At 44.3% G+C, this 27,127-nt stretch overlaps 1 protein-coding gene across 3 annotated transcripts in view; it reads left to right on the forward strand.

Moving 5' to 3' along the window:
• The first annotated feature begins 3,731 nt into the window (after positions 1 to 3,731).
• VAMP4 (vesicle associated membrane protein 4) overlaps positions 3,732 to 27,127 on the forward strand; it is a 42,586-nt gene continuing 19,190 nt past the window's right edge. Inside the window, exons 1-2 of one of the 3 annotated variants that reach the window (XM_032862992.1) lie at positions 3,732 to 3,812; positions 24,653 to 24,772. In XM_032862992.1, coding sequence (XP_032718883.1) covers positions 24,707 to 24,772 — 66 coding nt within the window. In that variant the 5' untranslated portion in view covers positions 3,732 to 3,812; positions 24,653 to 24,706. Of the gene's footprint in view, positions 3,813 to 21,884; positions 21,929 to 22,386; positions 22,445 to 24,652; positions 24,773 to 27,127 lie in introns of those variants that run through there. The other 2 variants (XM_032862990.1, XM_032862991.1) reach the window with 2 other exon arrangements.

A 27,127-nucleotide genomic window follows, 5' to 3' on the forward strand; every position in this document is an offset into this window, starting at 1 on the left:
TTTGGCTTTAGGACATACCGGAATAAAGGCCCGTGGTTGGCTCAGTCCATTTCTCAGTGTATTCAGTTCAGTAATCAATGTATAGAGTAAAAGATGAACATCTGGTTACTATGTATCAGACGGCAAGCAGTGGGGCCTTCATAGGATTTCTCCCCTTGGGTTAGCGCTTGTGACTTCCTCCTCCTCCAGGGAGTGTGTGTTACCGTCAATGTCGTACAGTAAAAGGTAGTAGGTGTTGGAACAGGCCGTCCCAGGGTCACATCCTGGCTGCACCTCCTCCTATTTCTGGGCCTCATCATTAACCCTTCAGATCCTTAGTTTTTCATCTGCCCAGCATGGTATTGTAAGGTTGTCATAACAGTTAAATAACTAGAGGGACGCTTAGCTGGCCTATTTGGTTAAGCATCTGCCTTAGGCTCAGGTCATGATCGCAGGGTCCTGGGATCAAGTCCTGCATCCAGCTCCTTGCTTAGCAGGGAACCAGCTTCTCCCTCTTCCTGCAGCTCACAGTACTTGTGTGCACGCTCTCTCTCTCTCTGACAAATACGTAAAATCTTAAAGAATATAAATACATAACTAGAAGTGCTAGTATAGTAATTGGCATGGAGGAGGTAATTAGTGACTTAAGTCCTTCTCTGAAAGGGTTTATGAATAAACTTTTTCTTTAGTGGTCTTCTATTTCTCAATGTCAAGGCGGCAGGACTCCTCAGTTCAGTTTTCCCAGGGCTTTGGGTATATTTTTGCCACTTTTCCTTCTAGTTAAAAAAAAAAAAAATTATTTGAGAGAAAGAGTAAGGAAAGAAAGAGAACAAGCAAGGGGCGGGGCCGGGGGGAGGGTGGGTAGATGGAGAAGCAGACTCCCAAGGACCAGGGAGACTGATATGGGACTCCATCTCAGGACCCTAGGATCATGACTTGAGCCAAAGGCCAATGCTTAACCTACTGAGCCACCCAGGCGCCCCGACTTTCCCTTTTCTGATCTTTGGTCTCCCGTGGTATGTGTTAAATGTTTAACAACTGTATTTTCAGGGGGTTAAAAAAAGCCCTGATGTGTACTCTCTGCCAATTTCTGTGGCATAAAAATGGCCACCACAGGCGGATTTCAGAGAACCAACTTGTCAACCAAGTCACAAAATTGTGTATATTTAGCAGTTGGGTTCTTGAGTCGGATCTGTCTCGCTACAGCACAGTGCTGCTGGTATGGCTTGCTTTTCCTGGACTAGCGCGCTCAGCATAGGACCTCATCATCTCTGTCTCTCATTTAGCCCAGAAGAAACGGAAGAAGGACAGGAAGAAGCAGCGGGCTGATGACACTCCAGAGGACCTCCCTGCAGCCCCAGGGCGGCCCGTTGACAAGACTTACCTGTGCTGTGAGCACCACAAAGCAATGATCACCGGCCTTGCCCTGCTCAGAAACCCGGAGCTGCTCCTAGGTGAGGGGGACGCTGGTGCCTTCCACAGGCAGGGGGTGTGGACGATTACAGCTGTCTTGTGCTGTGAGCACAGCGATGACAGACCAACAAATCCCCATATACCCCTAGTTTTCTCCTTCCCAGTCTTCTTTTAAGTTAATAAATGGCCAGTAACTTTTCCCTCAGACTCGGATTGTAATCTCAAAATGATTGCATGTGTGGGTGTCTAACTTTTTTCTTTTACTAATTTATTTAAAATATTGAAGTATAAAATGTATTCGGTGAGCTACATGAAGTACACAGATTTTAAGCTGTTCAATTTATTGAATGTTTGCATGTGTCTACCCATGTAACCAGATGGAATATTTAAAAATCATGACTCCAGAAATTCCTGTGCACTTGAGAAAAATTTCTGGCTTTCAGTACTGCATTATTTGAGCACCAGATGCAATTTGAATTTCTACTTAAAAAAAAATCTATGTTATCGGTAGAACAGTCATAACCTTATTACTAATAATAGGTTTGGATCTGACACAGTAGCAAAAATGTTCACTTTTCTGTCTATGAAGTATATCTAAGTCTATCAGAGCTTTACAGGTTACCTCTCTGAGGCTGGGGTCCGTGTGGGGCCCCGGGCCCAACATAGCTAGTACGTGGGAAATCTTGCCTGTCAATCAGTTTTGAAGAGCCTGGCAATCGTCTCTAACAAGCAAGGTTGTTAGAGGGCTCAGTGCTACAGATGTGAGCCGTGGTTGTCCTTGGACTTTGATGAGCCACCGTGTTCTGCTCTCTAAGAAACCAAAATGAGATCTGTGCCATGCCCAATGGGCATGCAGTAGTCCTAAGTCAGTATTTATTAATTACTGAATAACCATTATCGTGGTCTCAAAGTTCGCTGCAAGTCAGTAGCATTGCAGGTTACCCCTGTAAAAACTGTTTCCATTAGAGCAAGGGGCGCATCTGACACATCATCTGTTCTTTCTCACCCAGTTAGCAAGATCTTTTTTCTTGAGCCAGTGTTCTGCACAAAAGATTCACTACAGCCGTGATTCAGTTTTGAAAAGGAAAGAGAACTTTATTGTTTATTACAGGAATAGAAGAGTAATCTGCACATAGATGAAAATAATAGTAGACAGTCAAGTCAGGTATTTACAACATCTAACCTGATCAGCTGGGGAAGCCCCATGGGAAACAGCCAGGCTGGAGTCCTGACTTAGAGGCTTGGGGGGAGCGTCCACCCTTCAGGTGAGGCTTGTACCTGACCATCCCCATAACGGCCACATTTATAGGCAAATGACAGGGTTTGAAGTTAAACATTTGTTCACCTACATGCAGTTTGGCACGAGCTACATTTCCATGTTATCATGATCCTTTATTTTCAAAGAGCTTGGCCCGCGCGCGTCTGCCTCCTCTCCCCGATTCCATTCCTGGGGACCAGCCCAGCCTGGAGCAGGAGCGGATGTGAGACAAGATTTGTAGCTCTCGGCATCTAGAACAGAAGGGCCAGCTCTGACCCAGAGGCCGGGTATTACATTTTAAACAATTAGACTCCCGAGGTTATTCACACAGCACTGGTCTCACAAACAACATTCCTTAGTCTGCCTGGGTACCTGCAGGTCCAGGTGGTCGGTATGGGAGACAAATCATAAAAATATTTTTCTGTACAGAACAGCCAGCTATTGTTCAAGTACTAGAAAAGGTACACTAACTTTAATTGAGAATATTTTCTCCTACAGCCATTTGCTGGGTCAGCCCTTAAAGGCTTAGGCAGCTCCTTGCCTACATCAATAGTTCTTATATTTAGAATTACCCGGGAGTTTAAGAAAAAAAAATACCTGAGGCTTCCTGTCTCTCCTCCCACCTGTTCCTTCCCACAGCAGGGTTTTTGACCCTGAAATACTGAAGTATTTCGAATATTCCGAGGTGACCCTAATGTTCTGCTGGGACTGAAAATTACTGGTTTAGATGGACTCTTAACCAAGTAGCATTGATGCTAGCGTGGAGCCCATGAATCTGTGTGCTTATGGAAGGGGCTTTTAAATGTGGAGGAAAAGATCAGGTCAGAGCCCTGGCTGTCACATGGGGTGCTTACAGCAGAACCCTGAGTGACAGCAGCTCCCCTGAACAGTGACATCAGTGCCCTTACAGACAAGCCACGACCTCTGTGTCATCCTGACGTAGCCCTCTGCGGCCACCACAGGTCACAGGAACACGTATGGTGCAGGAACGTAGATGGTGTTAGACAAAGACTTGTTTGCTTCTCTTTCCCAGCTCGGCCACTACAGTGTCATCAAGTTGGATGTCGACAGCAAGACCCAACACTGGGAATGAGTTGCCCACCACCAGCTTTTGTGGACCAGCCTTTCCTGCAAAAGGTCAAAAGCATCTTGACTCCTGAAGGTAGGAAGTACAAAAGGTTGGGGTGGGAGGTGGGATGGAGCCTTTAAAAATTGTTTTCTTTTTAACGAAGAGTGTGCATAAGTGTGTAGCTTGATGAATTTTCCCGAAGTGAACACATCCGTTTACTCTGAAAACACAGAACACTTGGAGCCCACCAGAGGGTCCACCCCTTACCGCCTCCTGTAACTCCTCCTCTCAAGGAGAACCCCATCCTAACTTCAGTCAGTACTGCTTAGTTTTGCCCATTTTTGTTCTTTGTGTAAATGGAATCTTACAGAATATATTCCTTTTGTGTTTTTCTCTTTCATTAACATGATCTTTGTTTCATCCATAGTGTGTACGTTGTTCCTTTATACTGTGGTTTAGTGTCCACTGTGTGACTATACCATATTCATTTCCCCATTCTGTCGTTGGTATTTGGATTGTTTCCCATTTGGACTTTTATACATAGTCCCTGCCCTGGTGATAAAGTCCAGATTCCTCCATCTCTGCCCCCAAAAGGAACCTGCGCATTTGTAAAGACTGGTGCTTGACATAAGCATGAGACGTGCCTCCCAGCCGCCAAGAGCGTGCACCAGTGACCTGGTGTCACCAGACACTGGCCTTGATACAGGTCCCTTCTCCTCTAACTTCCTCAGGTGGCCCAGGTGCAATCTGCTTCCAGGTAGCCTGCACCTGGGGCCCTCCAGGCCTGGGGAGTTCTGGTTGGTCCCATTGTACCTGCCAAGCCTCCAGTCCTATAGGAGCCCACCAGCCCCAGCAAACCTCTTTCAGGGCGCTGCTTTCTTTGGACAGCAGTCAGTCCCCTTTCAGACCAGCTGCCAGAGGGCGTGAGCTTACCAGTAATGAGGCCTCCAGGTATGTCTGTTGAGCACCACCCCAGGTGGCCACCTGGCATCCGACACCCTCCAGCTTTCCCTTCAGGGCGACTGTGCATGCTGGAGTAGGTTGCGCATGGGATTTATGCACATGCCTTGTAGCTGGGACAGCCCATTCTCTGGCTGCTTTTCCAGACACTTGCCCTCCTCCCGGCTCTGACTGCCCTGACTTGGGCAGCTTGTCCATGTGCACTGCGGCCCCTCCAGGCCTGTGGAGCTCCTGCCTGTGCAGTTACCTGCTGATCCTTGTGGGCAAAGGGATCCCAGCCCCAAAAGGTCTTCTGAGGCAGCAGCTGGAAACTGAAGGCACCCAGTCCAACTTGGGACTGGCTGCCTGACAGGACTGGCTGCCTGATAGGGTTGCTGGCTTCTTCACCACGCAGCAGTGCCAGGGGCATCTTACTGCTTGGTGGGGCCTCGGGTTCAGGCTCTAGCCCCAGCCCAGCGGGCAGGCCATTTTCTCCAACTCTGCCTTCTAGGGAACTATGAGCATAAGGTTAGAATGAGGCAGATGCAAGGATCCCAGATAGCCCCCTTTTCTGAGCCAAGCCTGTCCTGTCATTTTGCTCCTCTCAGCTGCCACCTCCTATGCCTGGGCAGTCTGCAGCCGGTTAGCAAGCCTTGGTCTTCAGGGAACAACCCAGGCCCCTAAAGTTCTGGATGATCTCTGGCAATTGAATGGACTCAGGGTGTGAAGAGTTTATACCCTGAAAAATATTTCTGAGGCTCCTTTTGATACTGGGAACTTTCAGTCCCCGTTTGGACCAACTACTTGTGTCCTGGGCTCCTCCAACAGTCAGGCTCTCATGTGTCTCTGTTGGAGGCTGTCCTCATACAGTGACTTACTCATTTCTGCCCTTGCAAGACAGTCCAGAGTTTTCTAGCTCTGTTTCATTGGGACCTTTCATATTTTTGAATGCTTGTGCTTGGAATTAGGCAGAGTTTTCACACATCTGAAAGCAGGCACTTTCCCTGTGCGGGGTGCCTGTCGAGGGCCCAGTATGCACTTTGTCATCCCAGGGGCTACAGCTGTAACTTTATGGGACTGTGGGCATCTTAGTGAAGAACCACGTGCTCAGACTCCAAGGTGGTAGGATCTCACACCCCAGAAACCATTAGGAGGTATGAGCCAAGCTCAGCCACCACATAGCCTCTTGCATGGAGGAAGCCCAGCCCCACCAAATCCTTCTAAGGGGGCAGCTGCAAAGGGACAACAGTCCCCATTTTGGTGGGCTGCCCAACTGGGATCCCAGGTTTCTCCAGTGACCAGGGCTCCCAGGTGTCTTTTATTGGAGGATATCCTGGCCAGACTGCTTGGATGCTCCGTGGCAGGCCAGTTGAATAACCTTTAGGTCTGCCTCCAGGGGCTTGTAGGGCTTGTAGGGCTTTCTGTTGGGCATAAACCCTATCCCCTAAGAGTTCGCTCCTGTGTGCTGGTATCTCCCGACCCCTATCCCATACTAGATCCCTGGCTTCCCGGAATAGCACGCATATGCATGTGCCGTATGCACACATTCAGCAGACTTTGGACAGCAGGCCCTAGAGTCACAGAGACTAGGACTGGACCCAGAGAGTGGCGTAATGGCCTCCAGGAAGGAGTGAGTGTACCCCCCAGTAATCACACTGCGGCAGCACATTGCTGACCACCCCCATTCTCACTTGCTGCTTGATCAGGCTCTGGCTCTTTAGCAAGTGGGACTCACCAGCGTCTCTATGGGACGGTCACCTGCCAGACGCTCATTCCCGTCAGGAAGGAATGCGGTATGCTCCAGCTCTGTCTTCAGGGGCAGTGCGTGTATTTGTATAGCCTAAGACTTAAAATTAAGCCCATTCCTTGTTCTTTACACGTCTGCACTTGTGTCGGCCTCTTGACCTTGCTACATTGCAGGTACCTGGCGACCCTGAACTGCTTGGCACATGCATACACAGTACACTCCCCCAGAGCAGGTGTGGGTAGCCCAGCCTGACCTGGGAAACTGCCCTCCCCCAACCACCTGCATGCCTCCAGCTGGAGGGATCCCACCCCCAGAAATCACTCCGAGGCAGTTGCAAATTGGCAACAGTCAGTACCCATTTAGACTTCCGTCTTGATCCCACCCTGCGCTGCTTTTGCAACCAGAGCTTCCAGGTGTCTCTTATTGGAGGCTATGTGAGCCAGCTGCCCATTCCGCCCTGGCACGGTAGTGCGGTATCTTGCTCTGCCTTCATGAGGAACATGAGTGTTTGTGTAGGCGGGCTCACAGTTATGCCCACACTTTGTTCGACAAGAGCTTGATCCTGTGATCTTGCTCTTCCAGACCCTTACCCAGGGGCTCAAGATCTCTGCAGCCCTTAAACGCACTGTGCCCGTATGTGTGGTACATACCCCTCAGCCAGCCTTGGACAGCTAGTTCTCTGCACACTGGGGAAGCTAGGTCCAAGCCCAAACCAACTGCCTAGCTACCCAAATAAAGAGAGCCTGCGTCCTGAGGGGGCGGGGGGGAAAAATCACTCTGAAGTAGCAGCTGCAAATAGGCAACATTTAGTCCTCATTTGACTTGCTGCCTGCTCCGGGCTGGGCTTCTCTGGCTGTTGTCAGGGCTTCCAGGTGTCTCTTCTTTTTTTTTTTTTTTTTTAAAGATTTTATTTATTTATTTGAAGATCACAAGTAGGCAGAGAGGCAGACAGAGAGAGAGAAGGGAGGAAGCAAGCTCCCTGCTGAGCAGAGAGCCCGATTCGGGGCTCGATCTCAGGACCCTGGAATCATGACCTGAGCCAAAGGCAGAGGCTTTAACCCACTGAGCCACCCAGGTGCCCCCCAGGTGTCTCTTCTTAATGGCCCCATCCTAGCAAGTCAGTGAGTGACCTTGAGCTCTAACAGTGGAAATTCCTCACTGGGTAGGGTTGTCATTAGGCATAAGCTTTGATCTTCAAGACCTTGCTCTAACCGTAACCAGACGTGCCCCCTGGGTTTCTTATTGGAGGATTCACCAGACAACAGCCCAGCCCAATCTGACAAGGCAGTCTAATATACTCCCATTCTGCTTAAGGGGGAATGTGGGCATCTGTGGAACATGGGCAGGAAGGGCTAGCTACTAGGCATAGGCCTAATCCCCAAGAGTCTTTCTGTGGGCCACCCTCTCCAGGTCTGTGCCCAGTGACTGCTTCAGAGTGATTTTAGGGGGCTGGGCTCCCCCCATCCTGAGGCTGGTTCACAGAAGTAGGCTCTTGGGGATACAAAGTCATCTGCCTGATTCCAAGACCTAACCTACACAAATGTCCATATTCCACAAAAAGGCAGAACTGGAGGAGTCTTGATGGTGTTGCCAGATCAAGGCTGGAGAGAGAGCCAGGATACCCCAATAAGAGACAACTTGGGAGACTTGAATCGTGGAGAAGCCTGGGACCCCACCAAGCAGCCAGTCCAAATGGAGACTTACTGTCAACACTTTAAAGCTGCTACCTCATAAAGATTTTTAGGCTGTGGCCTTCCTCCACCTTGGAGCTTCTGAGGTGTTTGCCATCCAGTCTGAGCTCCAGAGTCCTGCAGACAAACACCTGCTGACAGAGTGAGGACTGCGCACGCACAGGTGGCATAGGTCGTGGAGCTGGGGACCTGGACCAGGAATGTCAGGCAAGGCTGGCTCACAGAGGGGCTATTACAGGTACCTGGAGTCTACCTAATTCTGTGCCTTAACCTTTTGTTTAGAGAAACCCGGGACCCAGTCTCATAGCCAGTCCCCCTGGGGACTGACTGTAGCTGACTGTAGTTCCTTTCAGCTTCTATGTCACAGCGATTTTGGGAGGGGCGGGGATGAGTTTCCTCCTCATGTGAAGTAATGCAGGTGTTGAGGATTGCCCCTTGCTCCACAGGCCTGGAGGGCCCCAGATGCCCAAAGGTGGCTGACAGGGTTCCTACTGTGCAGGTGCAGAGGTCAGGGTAGCCAGGTAGCTGGAACAGGGCAAGTGTATGGAGAGGTCAGGTCATGGTGTGGGCCCTTTGGGTTCAAGGCGTATGCCTAATTGTGGGCCCTGCCTTCCCTATGAGGAATATCCCCTGAAGTCAGGCTGGAAGAATCTGGACTGCTTTGCCAAGGGGAGGTGGGGAGGGGGACTGACCAGAGTGTACTCTAATTAGAGACACCTGGTAGCCTTAATTATTGGAGAAGCCCAGGATCCAACCAAGGAACAAGTCCAAATGGGGACTATCAGCAATTTAACTCAGTCCCCATTTTGACTTGCTTCTTGATCGAGTCTTGGGTTTCTTGTAGTGAAGGGTTCCCCTGTGAGTCGCCCCAGGCCTTCCATAAGGAGGCAGTTGAGTAATTCGGACCCTCCGCCTTTAGGAGGGAGTATTACGATTGAGCAAGTTACTGCCGAGGGTTAGGCACATGCTTTGATCATCCCCCCGCTCCGCCTACTTTCCCTGCTCCTATGACCTGGCCTCTGCAGAGCCTTGTCCTCTTCCAGATGCCCGTCACCTCTGAACCGCACTTTCTGTGCCTGTGTAGCAAGCGCCCCTGTGGCAGGCCTTGGGAAGCTGGTCCCTCATAGGGTTTCGGAGGATGTTGATAATTCAGAACCCTTGCGCACTGTTGGTGGGAACACGAAATGTGGCAGCCACTATGGAAAACAGTACAGGGGTTCCTCAAAAGACTCATGATAGAATTACCCTATGATGGAGCTCTCACATTTCTGCATATATATCCAAAAGAATTGAAGGCAGTATCTTGAAGAGGTATTTGCACTGCCATGTTCATAGTAGTACTAGTCACGGGAGCTAAGAGGCAAACAGCCCAAGTACCGCTGGAGGGCGGATGCGTGAAGAAAACGTGCCCGGCGCGTGCAGTAGATGCCGGTCAGCCTCGGGAAAGAACGAAATCTCCACATGTGCTACAGCATGGATCGTCCTTGAGGATACTGGGCTGATCACAAAAAGACAAATACCGTATGATTCCACTGTGCTTATATTTAAGGCACACGCCTAGTTTAGTAAGAGTTATACAGTAAGTGTCCGATAAGCTTTTTGTGAATGAACAGATGAGTTTGTGTGAACTGGGAATAACATCTGCCTCATGGGGATGCTTCGAGAATCAGGTGCAGTAACATATGTGGCAGAGGGCCTGGCAATAATAACTCTAGTTTTAGGAACAGACATTTTTATTGTACCAGATGACCTTTCAGGTCGAGTCCTACTCCAAGATTCTCAGATTGGGTACAAGGGCCCTTTGCAAGGCAGAGCTGTGTGCGTAGTAGTAAGCAGGACACCTGTAGTCTAGCTGGTAAGAGCAGCCTCACCGACAAGTAGGATCGTTCATGCCTGAGACAAATAGGTGCAGAAGTAGTTGTTCTTTGCTCAGAACTTCCCAAAACCCTCAGGGCCATCCATGCCGTGTAGAAGACGATGGAACACTTAAAGCAGGAGATCCAAATCTGGGGACCCTTGAGGACCTGTGGATAGAATTCAGAGGATGTGTGCACTTGGATGGGAAAAGATCACATCTTTAATTTCACTAACTTCGAACAGAAATTTAGCCTTTCCTTCAACTATAAATGGAGACCCAACTCCACAAAATAACCATCAGTAGTAGTAGTTGTACCTGTGATTTTTTTTTTTAAAGATTTTATTTTATTTTATCTGACAGACGGAGATCACCAGTAGGCAGAGAAGCAGGCAGAGAGAGAGGGGGAAGTACGCTCCCTGCTGAGCAGAGAGCCCGATGCGGGGCTCGATCCCAGGACTTGATCCCAGGACTCTGGGATCGCGACCCGAGGCGAAGGCAGAGGCTTTAACCCACTGAGCCACCCAGGCGCCCCTGTACTTGTGATTTTATTAGCAACTGGAATCACTAAGATTTTTGTATCACATCATAATAATATCTTAAAATACTGTTTTTGCGCCTTACTAATTCAAAATCATGATAGATGTTGGGTCTGACACTAGATTTTGTTGTTTAATGAATTAATAAAGCACATACTTTATCAGAAATCTTTAAAAATATTTTATAACATTATAAATTGCCTTCCTTTGTAATTCTATATATTTTATTTTGATGCATTTCGAAATGTTACTCTAATAAGAGGACAGTCCCTAGACTTCACCAGATTGGCAAAAGTTCTACACAATGCCTGTCACTTACCAGGAGTGTTCTAAATGTTTCTTCATAGTCCTGACAATTTTCCTATACTTTTGGTACTGTCTTGAGTCTATAATTATGTAAAGAACAAACCAGAAAGTCTGACTACATCCTTAGGGGAAACCTGACTATATTCTTTAAAAAAAAAAAAACAACAACATTGTTATAGAATGATTTATTATTTTACTTTAACTTTTCATTCTCTGAAGAAAGTTTGAAATATATCTCTTGAAGGTATTTTGACAACATCATTCCATTCCTTCTAAATACCTGCTCCTGTATACTTGTGACCATAGCATGTAAAGCAGGGAACTGTGATTTGTAATGTCACTTTAACTCAGTGATGTGTGACTGTGATTCTAAGACCCAGCTTTTCACGGATCATGCCTTCAGCTTTGAAATGACTGTGAGCCGTGATGCAGAATCTTCTTTGCTTTAAAGATGAAAAACATAAAAATATTTTCGCAACTCTAATAACGGAAAAGAGGAATGATGAATGCGTGTCTATCATACATATAAAAGTTGAGATGCAACATAGGTACATATACAAATACAGAATATAAGTAAATTCTTCTTATGTTCCCACTGAATCTGTGCTATATGGCGGGAGGGGAGTTGGTTCAAGCACCTGAATAAGTGTGCTGTCATTAAGAAGAAACCAGCGTCCTCCTCCGCTTGGTCACCCTGCTTGGCACCTGTGAAGAGTAGTGAGTTCTGACGACTGAGGTGTATCTGAAAGGACCTAAGAAACTCTTCCTTTTAGAAAACCCTCTATGTTCTTGCATAGTCACTGGCAAATGAGCTAATCTTTTTATAGTACTTTTTTTTTTTAAGATTTTATTGGTTTATTTGACAGAGATGCAGCGAGAGAGGGAACACAAACAGAGGGGGGTGGAGAGGGAGAAGCAGGCTTCCTGCTGAACAGGGAGCCAGATGTGAGGCTTGATCCCAGGACCCTGCAGTCATGACCTGAGTTGAAGGCAGATGCTTAACGACTAAGCCACCCAGGCGCCCCTCTTTACAGTACTTGTAAGAGTGATTTAGATATAGTTGCACTTTCAAGTATAATGGAGTAAATTGAGGCAGACCATTGTTCCCTCTAAAAATAAAAAAAAAAAAAAACAGATAAACAGCAGAAACATCTCTATAAATCAATCAGAGAACTGTTTAAGCAAAGCAGTAAGACTGGAAGGGCCAAGATTTTAGAGAAAGAACTGCAGAAAAGTGGGCTGACCTCTTCCAGCTGTTCTTTCCCTGAAGGTGTGTATGGATCCTGGGTGCAAGGAAAGATACTGGACATCTGGGCTTTGCCTACGCTAAGGACCATTGTTGGAGAACAACACAAGCAAACCAGTTAGGCTCTGGGATCTCACAGGACTGGAAAGACAAAACTGTAGTCTTAGCCAGGATCTCAGCAACAAGGGAATAGTGGGGAGTTGGGAGACTCAGATAGTTTTCTTCTCAAAATTTTGCTGAATTCCAAAACTATTTTGGGGTAGGAGGCTGAGATGATAAAATCACTGTTTTTCAGAGGCTTTTTATTTAGCATACTTTATCAGCAGAGATAAGAGTGAATTGTCTTTGGAGAAGGATAATATCACATATGTACATTCAGTATCTCTTACACTTAATAATTGACACTTAATTTTTAATACACAATTATACTCAATAATCAATATTGAATATCTGAAACTATTAGGTATGCCAAGAGTTAGGAGTTTTATGACCAAAAACCAAGAAAAAATACAATAGAAGCCATCCCATAGGTAATCCAGGATTAGATAAGCAGACAAGGACTCTGAATAAAATGTCCAAAAAAATAGATGAAACTTGGACAATTTGACAAGAGAATTAGAATCTATTTTAAATTGGAAATTCTGGAACCAAAAATACGGTAACTTAAAGTTCAGAGTGGTCTGGGGAATCAGGAAGCAAATGAGGAAGTGTGTCTGTGCACACGGACACCGACATTGACTCAGGCACGCCACAGTTGCACCTCTGGAGCATGTGGTCAGTGCCAGAATCCTGAGATCCAGTGCAGACTCAAAGGATGTGTGTGCACATTTAAAAAAAGCAAACTTTTAAAATGTTTCGTATGTTTGCCTTCAAGGGTATACTCTTGGGGGCTTGGCTGGCTCAGCTGGAAGAGTGTGCGACTCTGAGGGTCATAAGTTCGAGCCCCATGTTGGGTGTAGAGATGACTTAAATAAAACTTAAAAAAAAAAAAAAAGAGTATACTTTTAAGTACTGTGTTGCAGTAAACAGGCTCCAGAACATAAAGATGAGTTCTTTTTTTGAGAATAATTTCTCAGGAATTGTCCAAAATAATTCTAAGCACAGGTATGTTTTTTAAGTTTACTATTTAGAAAATGATTGGAAAACTTGTTATTGCTTTTTCTATAAAGGATGGGAGAGGATGGTTCTGCGATTACCAGAGAGTTTTCTTAAAATTATTCCCTGCAGATAGTTATCATTGAGTTTGATGCCAGACAGATATCCTATAGTTCGTTTCATATGCCGTGTTTCAGACCTGGGCCTGCTTAATACTAAAGTATATCTTCTAAGCTGATAAAGATGAATTCAGAGTCACAGAAAAGATGCTGTGGATTTTTCTGGTTAATTTTATTTTCCTTTTAAAACGAGTTCGATGCTTAATAAATTCAAAACAACAACATAACCAGGGCCAGAAGGAAAACTCATTTATTATTAATGTTAAAAATAGACATGCAGGGCGCCTGGGTGGCTCAGTCAGTTAAGCGGCTGCCTTCGGATCATGTCATTATCCCAGGGTCCTGGGATTGAGTCCTGCATCAGGCTTCCTGCTCAGCGGAGAGCCTGCTTCTCCCTCTCCCTCTGCCTGCTGCTCTGCCTACTTGTGCTCTCTCTTTGTCAAATAAATAAATAAAATCTTTTGAAGAAAATAGACATGCAGTCTACCACAACATAGGGAAAAATTGGATATGACATGGCAAGCCATGGATGATTCAGAGTTGTTTGCTGGTTAACACTTGTTTAAATTATTTCGCTTGTTTACACTTTGTAAGTAAGGTACAAAGATAAAGTGCCTCCAAGAAATGCATTAGGAAATTCAAATGCGACTTCAGATACACTGGTGAGCTGAAATGACTGCGGAATCCCAAAATAAATATTTATTTAAATATTTAAGGGCAATGATATTGACTGAGGTTTAAAGTAATCAAGCTGCTTCTGTTTCTTTTCGTTTCTTCATTTTATTTTTATAAGTCACAAATTTCCACTGCTCATATTCTTTTTTCCCCTCCTGTTATCTTGAAATGCCAGGAGAAAATCAGTGCCAATAGGCCAAACTCTTGCGAGTCAATCTATAATAACAGGGAAACAGTTCAGAGAAAAGCAAATCTATAAAAATGGAAAATGTCTTTATTGTTTATAAGGTGACCAAAAGATTGTATAAATATTATTTCATGAGGACTTTACGATATTCTTAGAAGACATCAAGGAGCAGAGATTATTCCTCCTCTTTTGCTGCCTGGGAAATGAAACCAATATTGAAAGTAAGTGACTTGAAGGTCATTAGGCAAGCAGAGTGCTTCCAGGATTCCCATGCTCTGGGAAGGCTAAAACATTTTCTTTTATTGTGGCTTCCCTTATTTTCTTTCTTTTGTCTTCTCTGCCCATTCAAAAGCAAGCTTTAAAAAGCACAGTCCAGTAAATAAATTTATTGTGTGCTTGCCCTGTGCAAGGTACAGTGGAGAATTAAAAGGAATCTAAGGGATGCTTGGGTGACTCAGTGTAGGCTCAAATAAATAAATTAAATCTTTAAAAAAAAAACAAACAAAAAGGAATCTAAGACCACGTCCTTGATTTAAAGGAGCAGATAAAATCACGATTCTAGCCTGGATCTTCTCAGCTGGTAGCCATCCTTTTGTTCACTATGTTGCCACGTTCCAAACCTTCTCCATTTTCTTTATACTGCCAACTCCAACATTGCTTCCTTGACCCTCATATAAGACCTTGCTTAAGTTTTACTGGCCATTTTGAGGTTATCTTGTGAGTTTCCCTTAATTTATCTCTTTTCCTTTTCAAAACCAGTCTACAGCTTTATTGTTAGTCACTTCCTTCCCTCTGGCCTCCAAGAAAGGATTATGTCTCTGTCGTGCCCCAAGCTCACCTCTGCTCTTCTGACCCTGGTCCTTAGACCTCTGCAGGGACATCATCCGTCCTTGTTTCCTTTTTGATTTGCATTTTAATCTCACTCTCATCCTGACTCCTCACTCCTCATTCCTAAATTTGGTTATTTCTGATCATACCTTGATCTTACTGCTGCTTGAACTGCAACTTCATGTGTCATTTCCCTTTACCATTAAATTTCTTTTCTTTTTTTTTTTTTTAAGATTTCATTTATTTATTTAACAGACAGAGATCACAAGTAGGCAGAGAGGCCGGCAGAGAGGGAGTGGAGAAGCAGGCTCCCTGCCAAGCAGAGAGCCCGATGCGGGGCTCGATCCCGGGACCCTGGGATCATGACCTGAGCCAAAGGCAGAGGCCCAACCCACTGAGCCACCCAGGCATCCCTACCATTAAATTTCTTGAAAGTAGAATCTATAATCTGCAATTCCACTAAAACATAACTCTTACAATATGGATTCCACATCCATAATGTTACTAAAATACTTCTTGAAGATCAATAATGGTCTATGAGTCAACAAATTTAATGGCTTTTTCTAGCCTTCATTCCCACCTTCCTCCACCCCCACCAATTTCTCTGAAGTTTTTAAAAAATAATTTTAACTTTTTAAGTTTATATTTTCTTTTAGTAATCTCTGTACTCAGTGTGGGGCTCAAATTCACAACCCCAAGATCAAGAGTCGTATGCTCTTCTGCCGGAGCCAGCCAAGCACCCCTGAAGTTTTTGATGTTAATAACCATTCCTCTTTGTTTTACACTGCCCTGTCTTCATTGTTATGTCTACTGCTCTGACCACTTCTTTTTAAAATTTATTTTATTAAATAAACACTACCCCTAATGTGGGGCTTGAACTCATGACCTCAGGATCAAGAATCGCATGCTCTACTGACTGAGGCAGCCAGGTACCCCACTCTAACCACTTCTTATTGGCTGCTGTCCTTATCCTCTAATCCCCTCGTTCTCCTAAGCGCCCTTTTCCTTGCATTGGTGCTTCCTCAGATTCTTCATAGAGATGGTAGTTGAAGCTGAGGATTCCCGTGCTCTGCGAATGCTAAAATACTCTCTCCAAGGAAAAGTGTACATAAACACAAGGGCAGACTTGACCACCTTGCTTCTGTTTTTGCATGGGGTTCACTTGGTTGGCGAGAGTGGAAGGAGAAATGGGTCTGAGCTGTCTTGGCAATGGCAGCGTTCCTCTATGCACGACCATCGTGTGAGACAGCCCCTCCTCTACAGCTGTGGCTCTGCCTTGTTCTGCTGACTTTCCCCTTGCCTCTTCATACCTCGAAATGGTCATGGCGGCTTCTCTTCCAGAGGTATATCGGCATCTCTGCTTGATTCCCCTTGTGGTTTTAATTTATTGTTAAACTCTAATAAAGTAAATCACGATTGATATTAATCACCCTAGGCAATTCTATCTGCTAAAGTATGGGTGTGTATGTGTGTACACACACACACACACACACACGCTCCATTGTTCATTTGCATCTGTAACTTCACTCGAGTTTTTTAAAAGATTTTATTTTTAAGTAATCTCTGCACCCAACATGGGGCTTAAACTCAACCCCGAGATCAAAAGTCACAAGTTCTACCAACTGAGCCAACCAGGAGCCCCTATAATATACTCAGTTTTTAATAGTTGCTTAGTCTTGTGTTTCTATGTAAGCTTGTAAGGTCTTGGAAGACAGCTAACACTTCACCATCTTTATATCCCAGACTTTTATAGAATGCTTGTCACTTATCTGATGGGTGAATTTATCGTCCTTGATATAGCACCCAAGACTAATATTACCATCTTGAGCAAGAAATTAAATTTGTAGTTGACCATCAACAGACGAAAGCCTCCTAAATCAGATAAGATTCTATAGAATGCTTTAAGAATCAACTCCCTAATTTCTATTATAAGGGCAAAATCATGCAGCCCATTTTGATAAAATATTGATCTCGCCTTAAACATATAGCACTAATGTGCCCAGCTTCACAATTCTCTTGCCTTCGACAAGTTACACAGTTCATCTCAAGATCAAAAGATCTTGTCTTTTTTTTAAAAATATTTTATTTACTTATTTGACAGAGAGAGAGAGATCACAAGTAGGCAGAGAGGCAGGCAGAGAGGAGGAAGCAGGCTCTCTGCTGAGCAGAGAGCCCGATGCGGGGCTCGATCCCAGGACCCTGAGATCATGACCTGAGCCAAAGGCAGAGGCTTAACCCACTGAGCCACCCAGGCGCCCTGATCTTTTTTAAATTCTTGCTATACTTTGAAAAAAAAAAATGAAACTGACAATTGTGAACAATTAAAACAGTGCAATTCATAATAAGGACACTGGGGTGCTCCAACCAACAGATTCATTTTCAGATAAAAGGTCTTGGCCCTGTTTCAAAGATTAGTGAGTAAATGTATAATGATACATTTGAGTCAAAAAGGTTAAAGTATATCTGCCTTTTTTTTTTTAAAGATTTTATTTATTTATTTGACAGAAATCACAAGCAGGCAGAGAGGCAGGCAGACAAGGGGGGGGGGGGTAGCAGGCTCCCTGCTGAGCAGAGAGCCCAACATGGGGCTCGATCCCAGAACCCTGGGATCATGACCTGAGCCGAAGGCAGAGGCTTTAACCCACTGAGCCACCCAGGCCCCCCTATATCTGCCTTTTTAAATGATCCTTACCACTTTAGCCAACTTCTTAAATTAACCAGTCAACAACTAGTCCAAATTTCAATGAGAAAGAAAATCTTTAGTTTCTGTTTTGTTTTGTTAAAATTTTATTTATTTATTTGACAGAGACACACACACACACACACACACACACACAGTGAGAGAGGGAACACAAGCTGGGGGAGTGGGAGAGGAAGAAGCCAACTTCCCGCTGAGCAGGGAGCCCAATCCAGGGCTCAATCCCAGGACCCTAAAATCATGACCTGAGCCGAAGGCAGTAATGACTGAGCCACCCAAAATATTCTCATGGTACAAAATACCACACAATTAGGAAAGGTTTCCTTTCTGTATTAGTCTGCTGGGGTTGTTATAACAAAATACCATAGACCAGATGGCTTAAACAACAGAAATTTTCTCACAGTTGTAGGAACTAGCAGTCCAAGATGAAGGTGCCATCAGGATTGGTTTCTGGTGAAACCTCTCTTCCTGCCTTGTAGAAGGCCACTTTCTCAAGGTGTCCTCACATGGCATTATCTCTTGTGCCCACACATACGGACACCAGCCCTATCAGATTAGGGCCTCACTCTTACGACCAACCACATTTAAACTTCATTACCTAAAGGCTCAGTTTCCACATACAGTCACATTATGAATTAGGGCTTCAACATATGGATTAGGAGGGGGTGGGGAGGACATAGTTCAGTTCAAAACATCTTCTGTATTAGATTCCCAGCCCTTGTGTGTTTTTGTTTGTTTGTGATTCCCACATGGAAGCGGAGTCTACATATTGTTCTGCACCTGCTTTTCTCAACTTACAATAACATATAGAGATATTCCAAGTCAATACATGTAGATCTACTTCATTTTAATGGCATGGCTGTATACTGTTCTACAGAATGGATATACCAAACATTTCCTTCTGCGGGACAGTTAAAGTTTCTTTTCTTTTCGTGTTTTGTTTTGGTTTTTTTTTTTTCAGTCTTGTTCCAAAAATCCCATAAAGAATATTCTTAGAAAATGCCTTCATACAATTTGTGTAAGTTTATCTATGGGATAAATTTTAAAGGTGGAATTGTTAGGTCAAAAGGAACTTGGTATAAATTTTTGACATGTATTGTCACCCTGAACTTCAAAAAATTGTACCAATTTATACTTCCACTGACAGTGTTTTTAAGAAAGCTCGTTCTTCCCACCTCGTTAGCCTTTTACCCCGTAATACCACAGGTGCATACCTTCAACACCGTATTGTCAAACTTTTTAATCTCTGCCACTGAGCTAACACAAGGATCAAAGTTTCAAGTTAGACTCACAACTCAGAAATCAGAGATCTTACCTAATTTCAAGCTTCACTAATTTCAAAGGCACCAGTGACCAAGAGGCACGGACAAAATAGGATGAGATCCAGGACTTTTGGTGCCGCTCCCCGGGTCCTTTCTTCCTGCTTTGGATGCACCTCTGCCCAAAATAACGGATGTGGTTTCTAAGTAAGGTATGCAGTCACCTCACTTACAGGAGGAACCAACTCAGTTATGAAACACAGCCTCCATTACATGCTAAGTTACGCAAGTTCCGTGATATTTTCCAGTCATGCACCTCAGATCCACAGATTCCTGCTGTGTTTACCATAAACAGTCCAGCCCAAGGCTGTCCTGCTAAAAGAATTCTATAGATACAAACTCTCCTACTGGGAGATACTAGTTTGTTTACCAGGAAGTCTGTTATTACCATATTTCTAAGAATCTCATGCTTGCTTGCTTTCCTAGGAGCAGTCCTCCATAATGGGAGGGAAGGGATTGCGGAGTGGCTGCTTATTAACTCTTTCCTTCCCAGTCACTGATAGATGAAAAATAGTATTTGACTGATGTTGAACGGTTGTTCACATGCTTGTAATTGATTTGCATTTTTTTTCCTGCCTTGTGGGAACAGAGACAATAGCAGCAAAATACTGAAATCTGGAAAGTAGGTGAATCAGTGACAATTACCTTAGCAGACTTGATATAAGAACCCTAAACAGGCCATGAAGCAACCCGATTTACACAGCTAAACCCTGTTCAAGGCTCAGGAATTGGAAGTGCTAGGTAGCTCTGAGCCTGATGTGAGCTAAAAACAGAAGGAATAATAGAAAAGTTGTTTAAGAATCAAATCCTCAGAATCCCTTCTCCAATCCAGTAGAAGCCCAGAGATTTAGTATTAGGGTAAAACAAAAGATCTCTGGCTCAGAGGACACCAGGCCCAGTTAAGGCGGAAGGTCTGATGTTGAAAGAGAAATGGTAAGAAAATTCAGAGGACCAACATGTGAGTAATTGAAACTCAAGAAAGAGAAAATAGGGTATAAAAACAAATACTTCAAGTTGGGTGAGACTGGAACCCTGTTCTGACCCTATATCCCCTGCTGTTTATATTCTTTCACTTACTGGTATATCTGATTCATAGTAACTAAAAGGACATTTTTCTGAGCTTTCAGATATGTTAGGAATAGTCAAACGGACTTTGTTTGGGTGACTGAGGGGTGGGGCTAGTGTTACCTCTCCCGTAAGCAATCATACCAAAATGGTTGGCAGAACTGAAGAATTATAGTTAAAACCAAAAAGGGACACCTGGGTGGTTCCGGCTGTTAAGTGTTGGGCTCTTGATTTCTGCTTGGGTCTTGATCTCTGCGGCCTGAGATTGAGCCCCGCCTACGCTGGGCAGCGGGGCCTCGGTTGAGATTCCCTCCCTCTCCCTCTGGCCCTAACCCCATTCCGGGGACTCACTCTCAAATATACAATATACATATAAATATGTGTATGTTATATATATAACATAGAAATATATATGTAAAATAAATTTTTTTAAAAAAGGAATTATTAGTAAAAGCTATGAAATGAGGTGCCCCTACAACTCAAAATCATGTCAAATTGTGGTTTAAGAAGGGCTAATTCTGTAATTGCCTCAGGCTCGAATTGGTAAGGCACCAAAGCAGGGAAGCAGTCCATAACAAGCAGAGTTACAGATACAAAATCAATTGTGGAAGGAAAAAAATAACTTTAGCGTCGTCTGTGGAGTCTAGAGTAGGCTCACCGTCATGCTAGGCAGGAAACAAACTAAGAAGCCCCCCTTCTAGGTCCGAGTCAGCCTGGGTCTGAGGAGCGTCCTCACAGGTGGCGAGCGAGTCCTACAGCAGGCTTTCAGAAGCTTCAGTTGGAGAACCCATGGTTCACGTTTCTCAGCTTCGCCGGCCAACTGATGAGACTCTCAAAGTAGTGCCTGGGCATCGTCATTTTTAAAGCTTTACAGGTGATTTCAACTTTAGGTAACTGAGTTGAGAGTCATCGTCCTAGCAAGGCCTCTTTTAATTAGTTACAATGTTTTGACTTAAAAATACACTATCAGCAGGGACCTGCTGGTATTAAGAGAGAAAGATGCGTAATACCGGTGATAAAGGGGAGAAATGAGAAAACAGTCCAGCTGCGGTGTGTGTGGGAGGAATGGGCAAGTGGAACACGAGAAAGGAAAAGCAAATCTGGAATCGTTCTGGAGTACTGCGCCCAGGCTTCGGTATCCTATTTAAACCTCCAGGCCCGGGGGCGTTGGCGGTGAGAGAGCACTGGAGTGGCTACACAAGGGTGACTTCCCAGCAGAAACCTGAAGGCTCGGGTGTCTGGACCTAGTTATTTTAGGTAAAAATAAGGATACAGGGGGAAGAACACCGAGTCCTCGTCCCAAATCTGTCCAAAATAGCTGTGCAACCTCAAGTAAATCTCCCCTCCGGACCAGACGTTCCGAACGCCTGGAGTGAGGAGACGGGGTTAGCAACCCTCAGCATCTCCCCGCTCGTCCGGCTGCACCGATAAACCAGGGGTCACACGTCGTCCGGAAAGGCCCCAGCTGATCCGCAGCTGTCCTGCAGCTGCGAACCACCCCACCTTGTTTCCTACTCGGCCTCTTTAACCCCGGGGCATGGGCTGCGCACAAAGCACCACCCTCTAGACGCCCCTCGGCCCCAACCCGGAGCTCTACGCGGAATTCCGCCACCCCGCGCGACTTCCCCGAGCTTCCTGCTCCTCCCCGAAACGCCCTCCACGCGCCGCTCGCTCGACTCCCTCGACCATCTCCGCGGCCTGGGCCCGCCCCCTCCGCCTGGCGCCAGGCCGCGGAGCACCGATCGGCTCGATGAGCGGGGGCGCTGCTGCGGCGGAGCGGCAGACGCGGGTCCGCGCCCACTGTCTCCCCCTCCCCGCTTTCTTGCTGCGCCTCCCACTCCGCCCCCCCCCCCGCCCTGCCCGCGCCGGAGAGCGGCCCGGAGCGCCCCGGGAGACTCAGGTATTGGCGCCGGCCGTCCCGACGGGAGGGGCTGCTGTGAAGAGGAAGGAAACGAGACGACGCCCCTGTTCCGCCGCCTCCCAACGTCCGCCTGGAGCTCCGGGACCGGCCTGGGGGTCGGGGGGGCGGGTCGGGGAGGGACCCCCGGCTGGGGAAAAGCTGGATTCGGGCCGGGAGTCGTGGGGAGCCACCAGGAGTGGGTGTCCGGAGGGGGGGCGGTTGAGGGCAAGGAGAAAGGCAATTGAGGGGTGCTCGGGGGAGAGGGGAAGAGAACAGTGGAGGGCGTGGGGCGGGCTGGAGAAGAGTGGGAGGTAGCCTGGAATGAGAGTGGGTCCCTTGGGGCAGAAAGGACCAGAATTAGGAGCAGATGTCGGGGGACGTGGCCTGGTGCGACAGATGCGGGCGGGGGGGGGGGGGGAGCACCGAGCTCCTTGCTGGAGGGGATGGATTCGTCTCATTATTTAAAGTCACGGGAGAAAGAGCGCCAACCCTGCTGGCGTTGATGGTGACCAGAAGGGGAGGGGAATCCTTATAGTTTGACAGTTTTTGTGAATAACATCTCCAGGCCGTGTCCGTCCAAGTCACGTATTTCCGTGAAACTGCACCAGCGAGACTGGTGATGGAGAGGAGAGTCGGAAGTGGGAATGGAGGCCGGGAAAGGGGAAACCTCTGCCCAGATTCAAGCTTTTTGTGAAACGAAATATTTGGGGGGTTTAGTTTTCTCTGAAAAGCAAAAAAGAAGCCAACATTATTAAACAACATGTTAGAAGTGTATTCCACGTAAGCACTTAGCGAACTTACTGGCTCTTCAAAAGATATACACGAAATTGTAAACGTATGATGATGACGTAAGAAGCATATGGTGATGTGACGTTTTTTAAATGAATTATATATTGCTGTTCAACTCTGTTGAAATACATCATGAACGCTCTCTTATCTCTATATGTACTCACACACAAATCCCCGAATTCATGTGTATTTTTTGCAGGAGAAATTTTAGGTAGAAATATATACCTCAGTTCTGAGCGTTCTTTATTTTTTCTAGTTGTTTGGCACAAATCATCAGTTTCCCTGTGGTTCATCGAGCATAGTTAATCTTGATGCCTTGCTGATGTCTTTTCTGTTTGTCGGAGACTGGTTTCTTGCCTTCATGAGGCTGATCCTGGAATACAGGACCTGATGATGGGGTTTGCTCATCATTAAACTTGTAGCTTTACTGTGTATTTCGTGAAGCTATGAGTCTGCCTGGTTTTTGCCATAGGATATTAAAGCAGCCCCTTTGTTGGGTTTAAAATATAAATAACATGTGGGTATAATTAAAAGCCCAGATTTTTCATTTGCTTCCTTTGTCATCTGTTTTTTTTTTCCTGCGTGCTATAACATTTTTGCATGAATGAATTATTCTGAAATCAAAGTATGAGGAATAAAATGGGCCAGATGTATGTGACAGAAATATTGTGTAAAGAACTCTAGAGCTGTTACTTACGAAGCAAGAATTCGGTTTTTGTTACAAATGGCTAAGTCTCTGTTTTGGAAGCTTTTCTTTCAGGGAAAACTATCAATTTGTTTTGATAGGCCAACTTAAAATATTGTTTTTATTTAGTTTATGAAACTGGACTCTGGGCTTGTATATAATATTAGCCAGCAAACTGTTGTCTATACTTAAAGATCTCAGAGTTTTTTCTTCTTGGGAAAAAGGGAAGAGGGCTGCTGGATTGTTACAGCAACGTGGTCTTTCTAGAACAGAACAGGTTCTGTTAATGTTAAAACTGATGATGCATACCATTGATTAATTTGATCCCATGTTTCTGCTATTTTAATCAGTAGAGTGACTACTAGCTACTTTTCTTTACTAATCCTTAGTTCTTAGTTTCTTAGTGCCTACTTTGAAGGAGTGTCCTAAAGACTAAAAGAAAATACATGTAAATCACTGAGCACAGTGTCTACCACATACTAAAAGATACAGTACCTTAGCTAGTCTCATTTTTCATCTATCTTCTAATCCAAGATACTGAAAACTCAAATTTGCATGTCCGCTTTTTCTCAAAATTTAGTAAACTGCATACTCAAACATTTTCCTGGAAAATCACAATGCATATTAACATGTAAAAAGCTGTGAGACTTTCTCTAGCAATAAGATAAAAACAAAACCAAAAAACCTGGTTCTGTTTAACCCACTATTTACTAAACTTAATCCCTTTTCTTGGAGCCTAGTGCTGTGCTTTAAAATATGATGTTATAACTTACAGAATATTTTCTCATGTATTACCTGATTTGACCATCCCAACTCCATGCAGAAGCCTAGAAATCACTATTTTACAGATGAAGAAACTGAATTATTTAATCAGCTAACTGAAAATGTGAAAACTGGGAGTGCTCTGCTGTCTTCTAATTCCAGGTTAAAATCTTAAAGAACTTAATGTCTCATTTTCTCCTAATTTACCCCCCTCCTAACCAATCTGCTCTTGAATTTTATAAAAACCTGCACTAATTTTCCCCACATGTTCTCTTTAAGAAGTTACATCCACTTCCTCATAGTTTTATCTATTTTTTATGTATTGGAGCCTGGCATGGAGGATAGGGTCACCTGGAATGAACCAAACGGAAAGGCAGTAAAGTCCAAGAAATGAAGGAGGCTGTTCTGTGCAAGGCCTTGAACACTAGTGAAGTGATTTAGCTTCTACCCCAAAGTCTCAGTCAGATGAAATTTATTTTCTTTTCAAGGTGGTGAATACTTACTCTGCTGGAAAACAGAAGAGTGCTTCTTGAGTAAAAAGTATGCCTCCCAAGTTCAAGCGCCACCTAAATGATGATGATGTCACTGGTTCTGTGAAAAGTGAAAGGGTGAGTTTAGAATCTTAATTTTTCAAACAGAGTCAAAATACATTTTCATTCCTTTTGTAAATAATTTGTTTTAGAAAAATCTAAATATTCTAATTCTGCTTTTTCTTCACAGTAAATATTTTAAAGCGTATGTTACTTAGATTGGTGACTCCGTTGAATTCTACTCCATTATTGATCAAACTAGACTCACAGCTTCTTTCTAGTCTTTCAAAGTGAATTTTATACAAATACACAGCATCTTATTCTGGAACCAAATATGATTGGAATTCAGAGTTTTTCAGATTTTTAAAGGTAGTTAAGTGCATATTATATAACAGCCTTTTTGGCCTTTGGAGCAGCACCTCCAAGTATATTAGTATTTCTCAGAGAAATGTCTGATTACTGGGGACCTGGGTGGCCAAGTTGGTTAAACGTCGGACTCTTGATTTCGGCTAAGGTCATGATCTCAGGGTTGTGAGATCGAGCCCTAAGTTGGGCTCAGCTGCTGGGCATGGAGCCTGCTTAAGACTCTATTTCCTTCTCCCTCGTTAAAATAAAAAGGAGAAAAGAAATGTCTGGTTACTCTAAGTATATAAGTAAGCATATAAATAAATTAGCTAACATCAGTTCAGGTCAGGTTTTCCTCCAAATAAGTTTTGGAGGAAACTTACAAAACCTCTTGGTTTTCAGAACTTTTAGATTTTTGGAACTACAGATAAAGAATATTAGTTCTATAATTGTCATAGAGTCCAGAGTAGTTTTTATATAACATTCAATTTCTATTCAATTTCTATTTTATTCCAGAACAATCTTTTTTTTTTTAAGATTTTATTTTTTTTTTTTTTAAAGATTTTATTTATTTTATTTTGATAGAGATCAGTAGGCAGAGAGACAGGCAGAGAGAGGAGGAGGAGGCAGGCTCCCTGCTGAGCAGAGAGCCTGATGCGGGACTCGATCCCAGGACCATGACCCGAGCCGAAGGCAGAGGCTTTAACCACTGAGTCACCCAGGCGTCCCTGAAGATTTTATTTATTTATTTTAGAGAAAAAGAGCATGCAAGCAGGGAGAGAGGCAGAGGGAGAAGCGGGCTGACACTGAGCAGAGAGCCCATTGTGGGCTCAATCCCGGGACCCTGGGATCACAACCTGTGCGGAAGGCTGACACTTAACCAGACTGACACTTAACCAGATAGGGACCCTCACGTCCCTATCCCAGAACATTCTATGCAGATATGTGTAAATCTAGAAGTTATGCAGAATTTTGGAAGACAACAGTTGATAGCAATGTTGTAGATAGATTACTTTTAGAATAAGTCCTCACATATTTATTGAGGAAAGGAATTAGTGTTTTTCTTTTTTATCTAGCAACCTGAAGCCCTCACTCACTTCCTATCTCATTACTACTCCTTCATTTATTGATGCATTAATTGACCACCTCCTATTGTGCTAAGATCTGGAGGGCACAGTCTCTGCCCATATAGAGTTTACAGTCTACTTAGTTTCATTTTACGCATTCCTTTTTTGTACAATTCTGAACCTCACTCACTCTTTCCAACAGCTTATGATTTAAAAGTATCTTTTAGTACAATATGGGAAACATTTGTCTTTTCCTTATTCTAACTCTCTCTAGTTTGTTTTTTACTTGAAGGGGGTAGAATCCACCAATAGACAATAGACTATTTGCTAGGAAGCTTTTTAAAATAAGCTTTATGTATATACTTAAAATTATAATCAAATCTTTAAAAAAATGGCAGTGCTATGAATTTTTACATACCGATTTCTGCATGAACATGTTTTCATTTCTTGTGTGAATACCTAGGACTGGAATTGCTGGCTTAGTTATTATGTCTAACCTTTAAAAGAATTGCCAAATTGTTTTCCAAAGTGGTTGCACAATTTTTACATTGCCATCAGCAGTGTATGTGGATTCCACTTTCTCCCCACTTCTCCTACCAGCCAGTTTCTCCTCATCACTAATTTCTCCTCATTGGTTTGATTGTTTAGTGCTTTTGTCCTAAAATTCATCTTTGTATTAATATTGCTAACCCTAACATTCTTTTCATTAGAATTTGCTGATTTTTTTCCACCTCTTTTTTTAATCCTTTATTTGACATTCGTTTTAGGTGAATTTTTTTGTAAACAGATATTGGCTAAAATTTTTGGACTCTAATCATGTAGTTTTTACTTCTAATAGAAGTGTTCAAACATTGATGTTTGTTATGATAACTAATATACTTGGGATTTTTCTGCCTTAGCCAGTCCCTCTGCTGGCGGCGAATGCCCTTCCCCCTCATCTTTGGTTGGCCCTTTGCTATCGTTTGGATCGCAGCTTAAATTTCACGTCTTCAGAGTGATTTTCCATGAAAACCTAATCTCG

Source organism: Lontra canadensis, unplaced genomic scaffold (assembly GCF_010015895.1).
Source record: "Lontra canadensis isolate GAN:19392208 unplaced genomic scaffold, GSC_riverotter_1.0 scaffold24, whole genome shotgun sequence".
NCBI lineage: Eukaryota > Metazoa > Chordata > Mammalia > Carnivora > Mustelidae > Lontra > Lontra canadensis.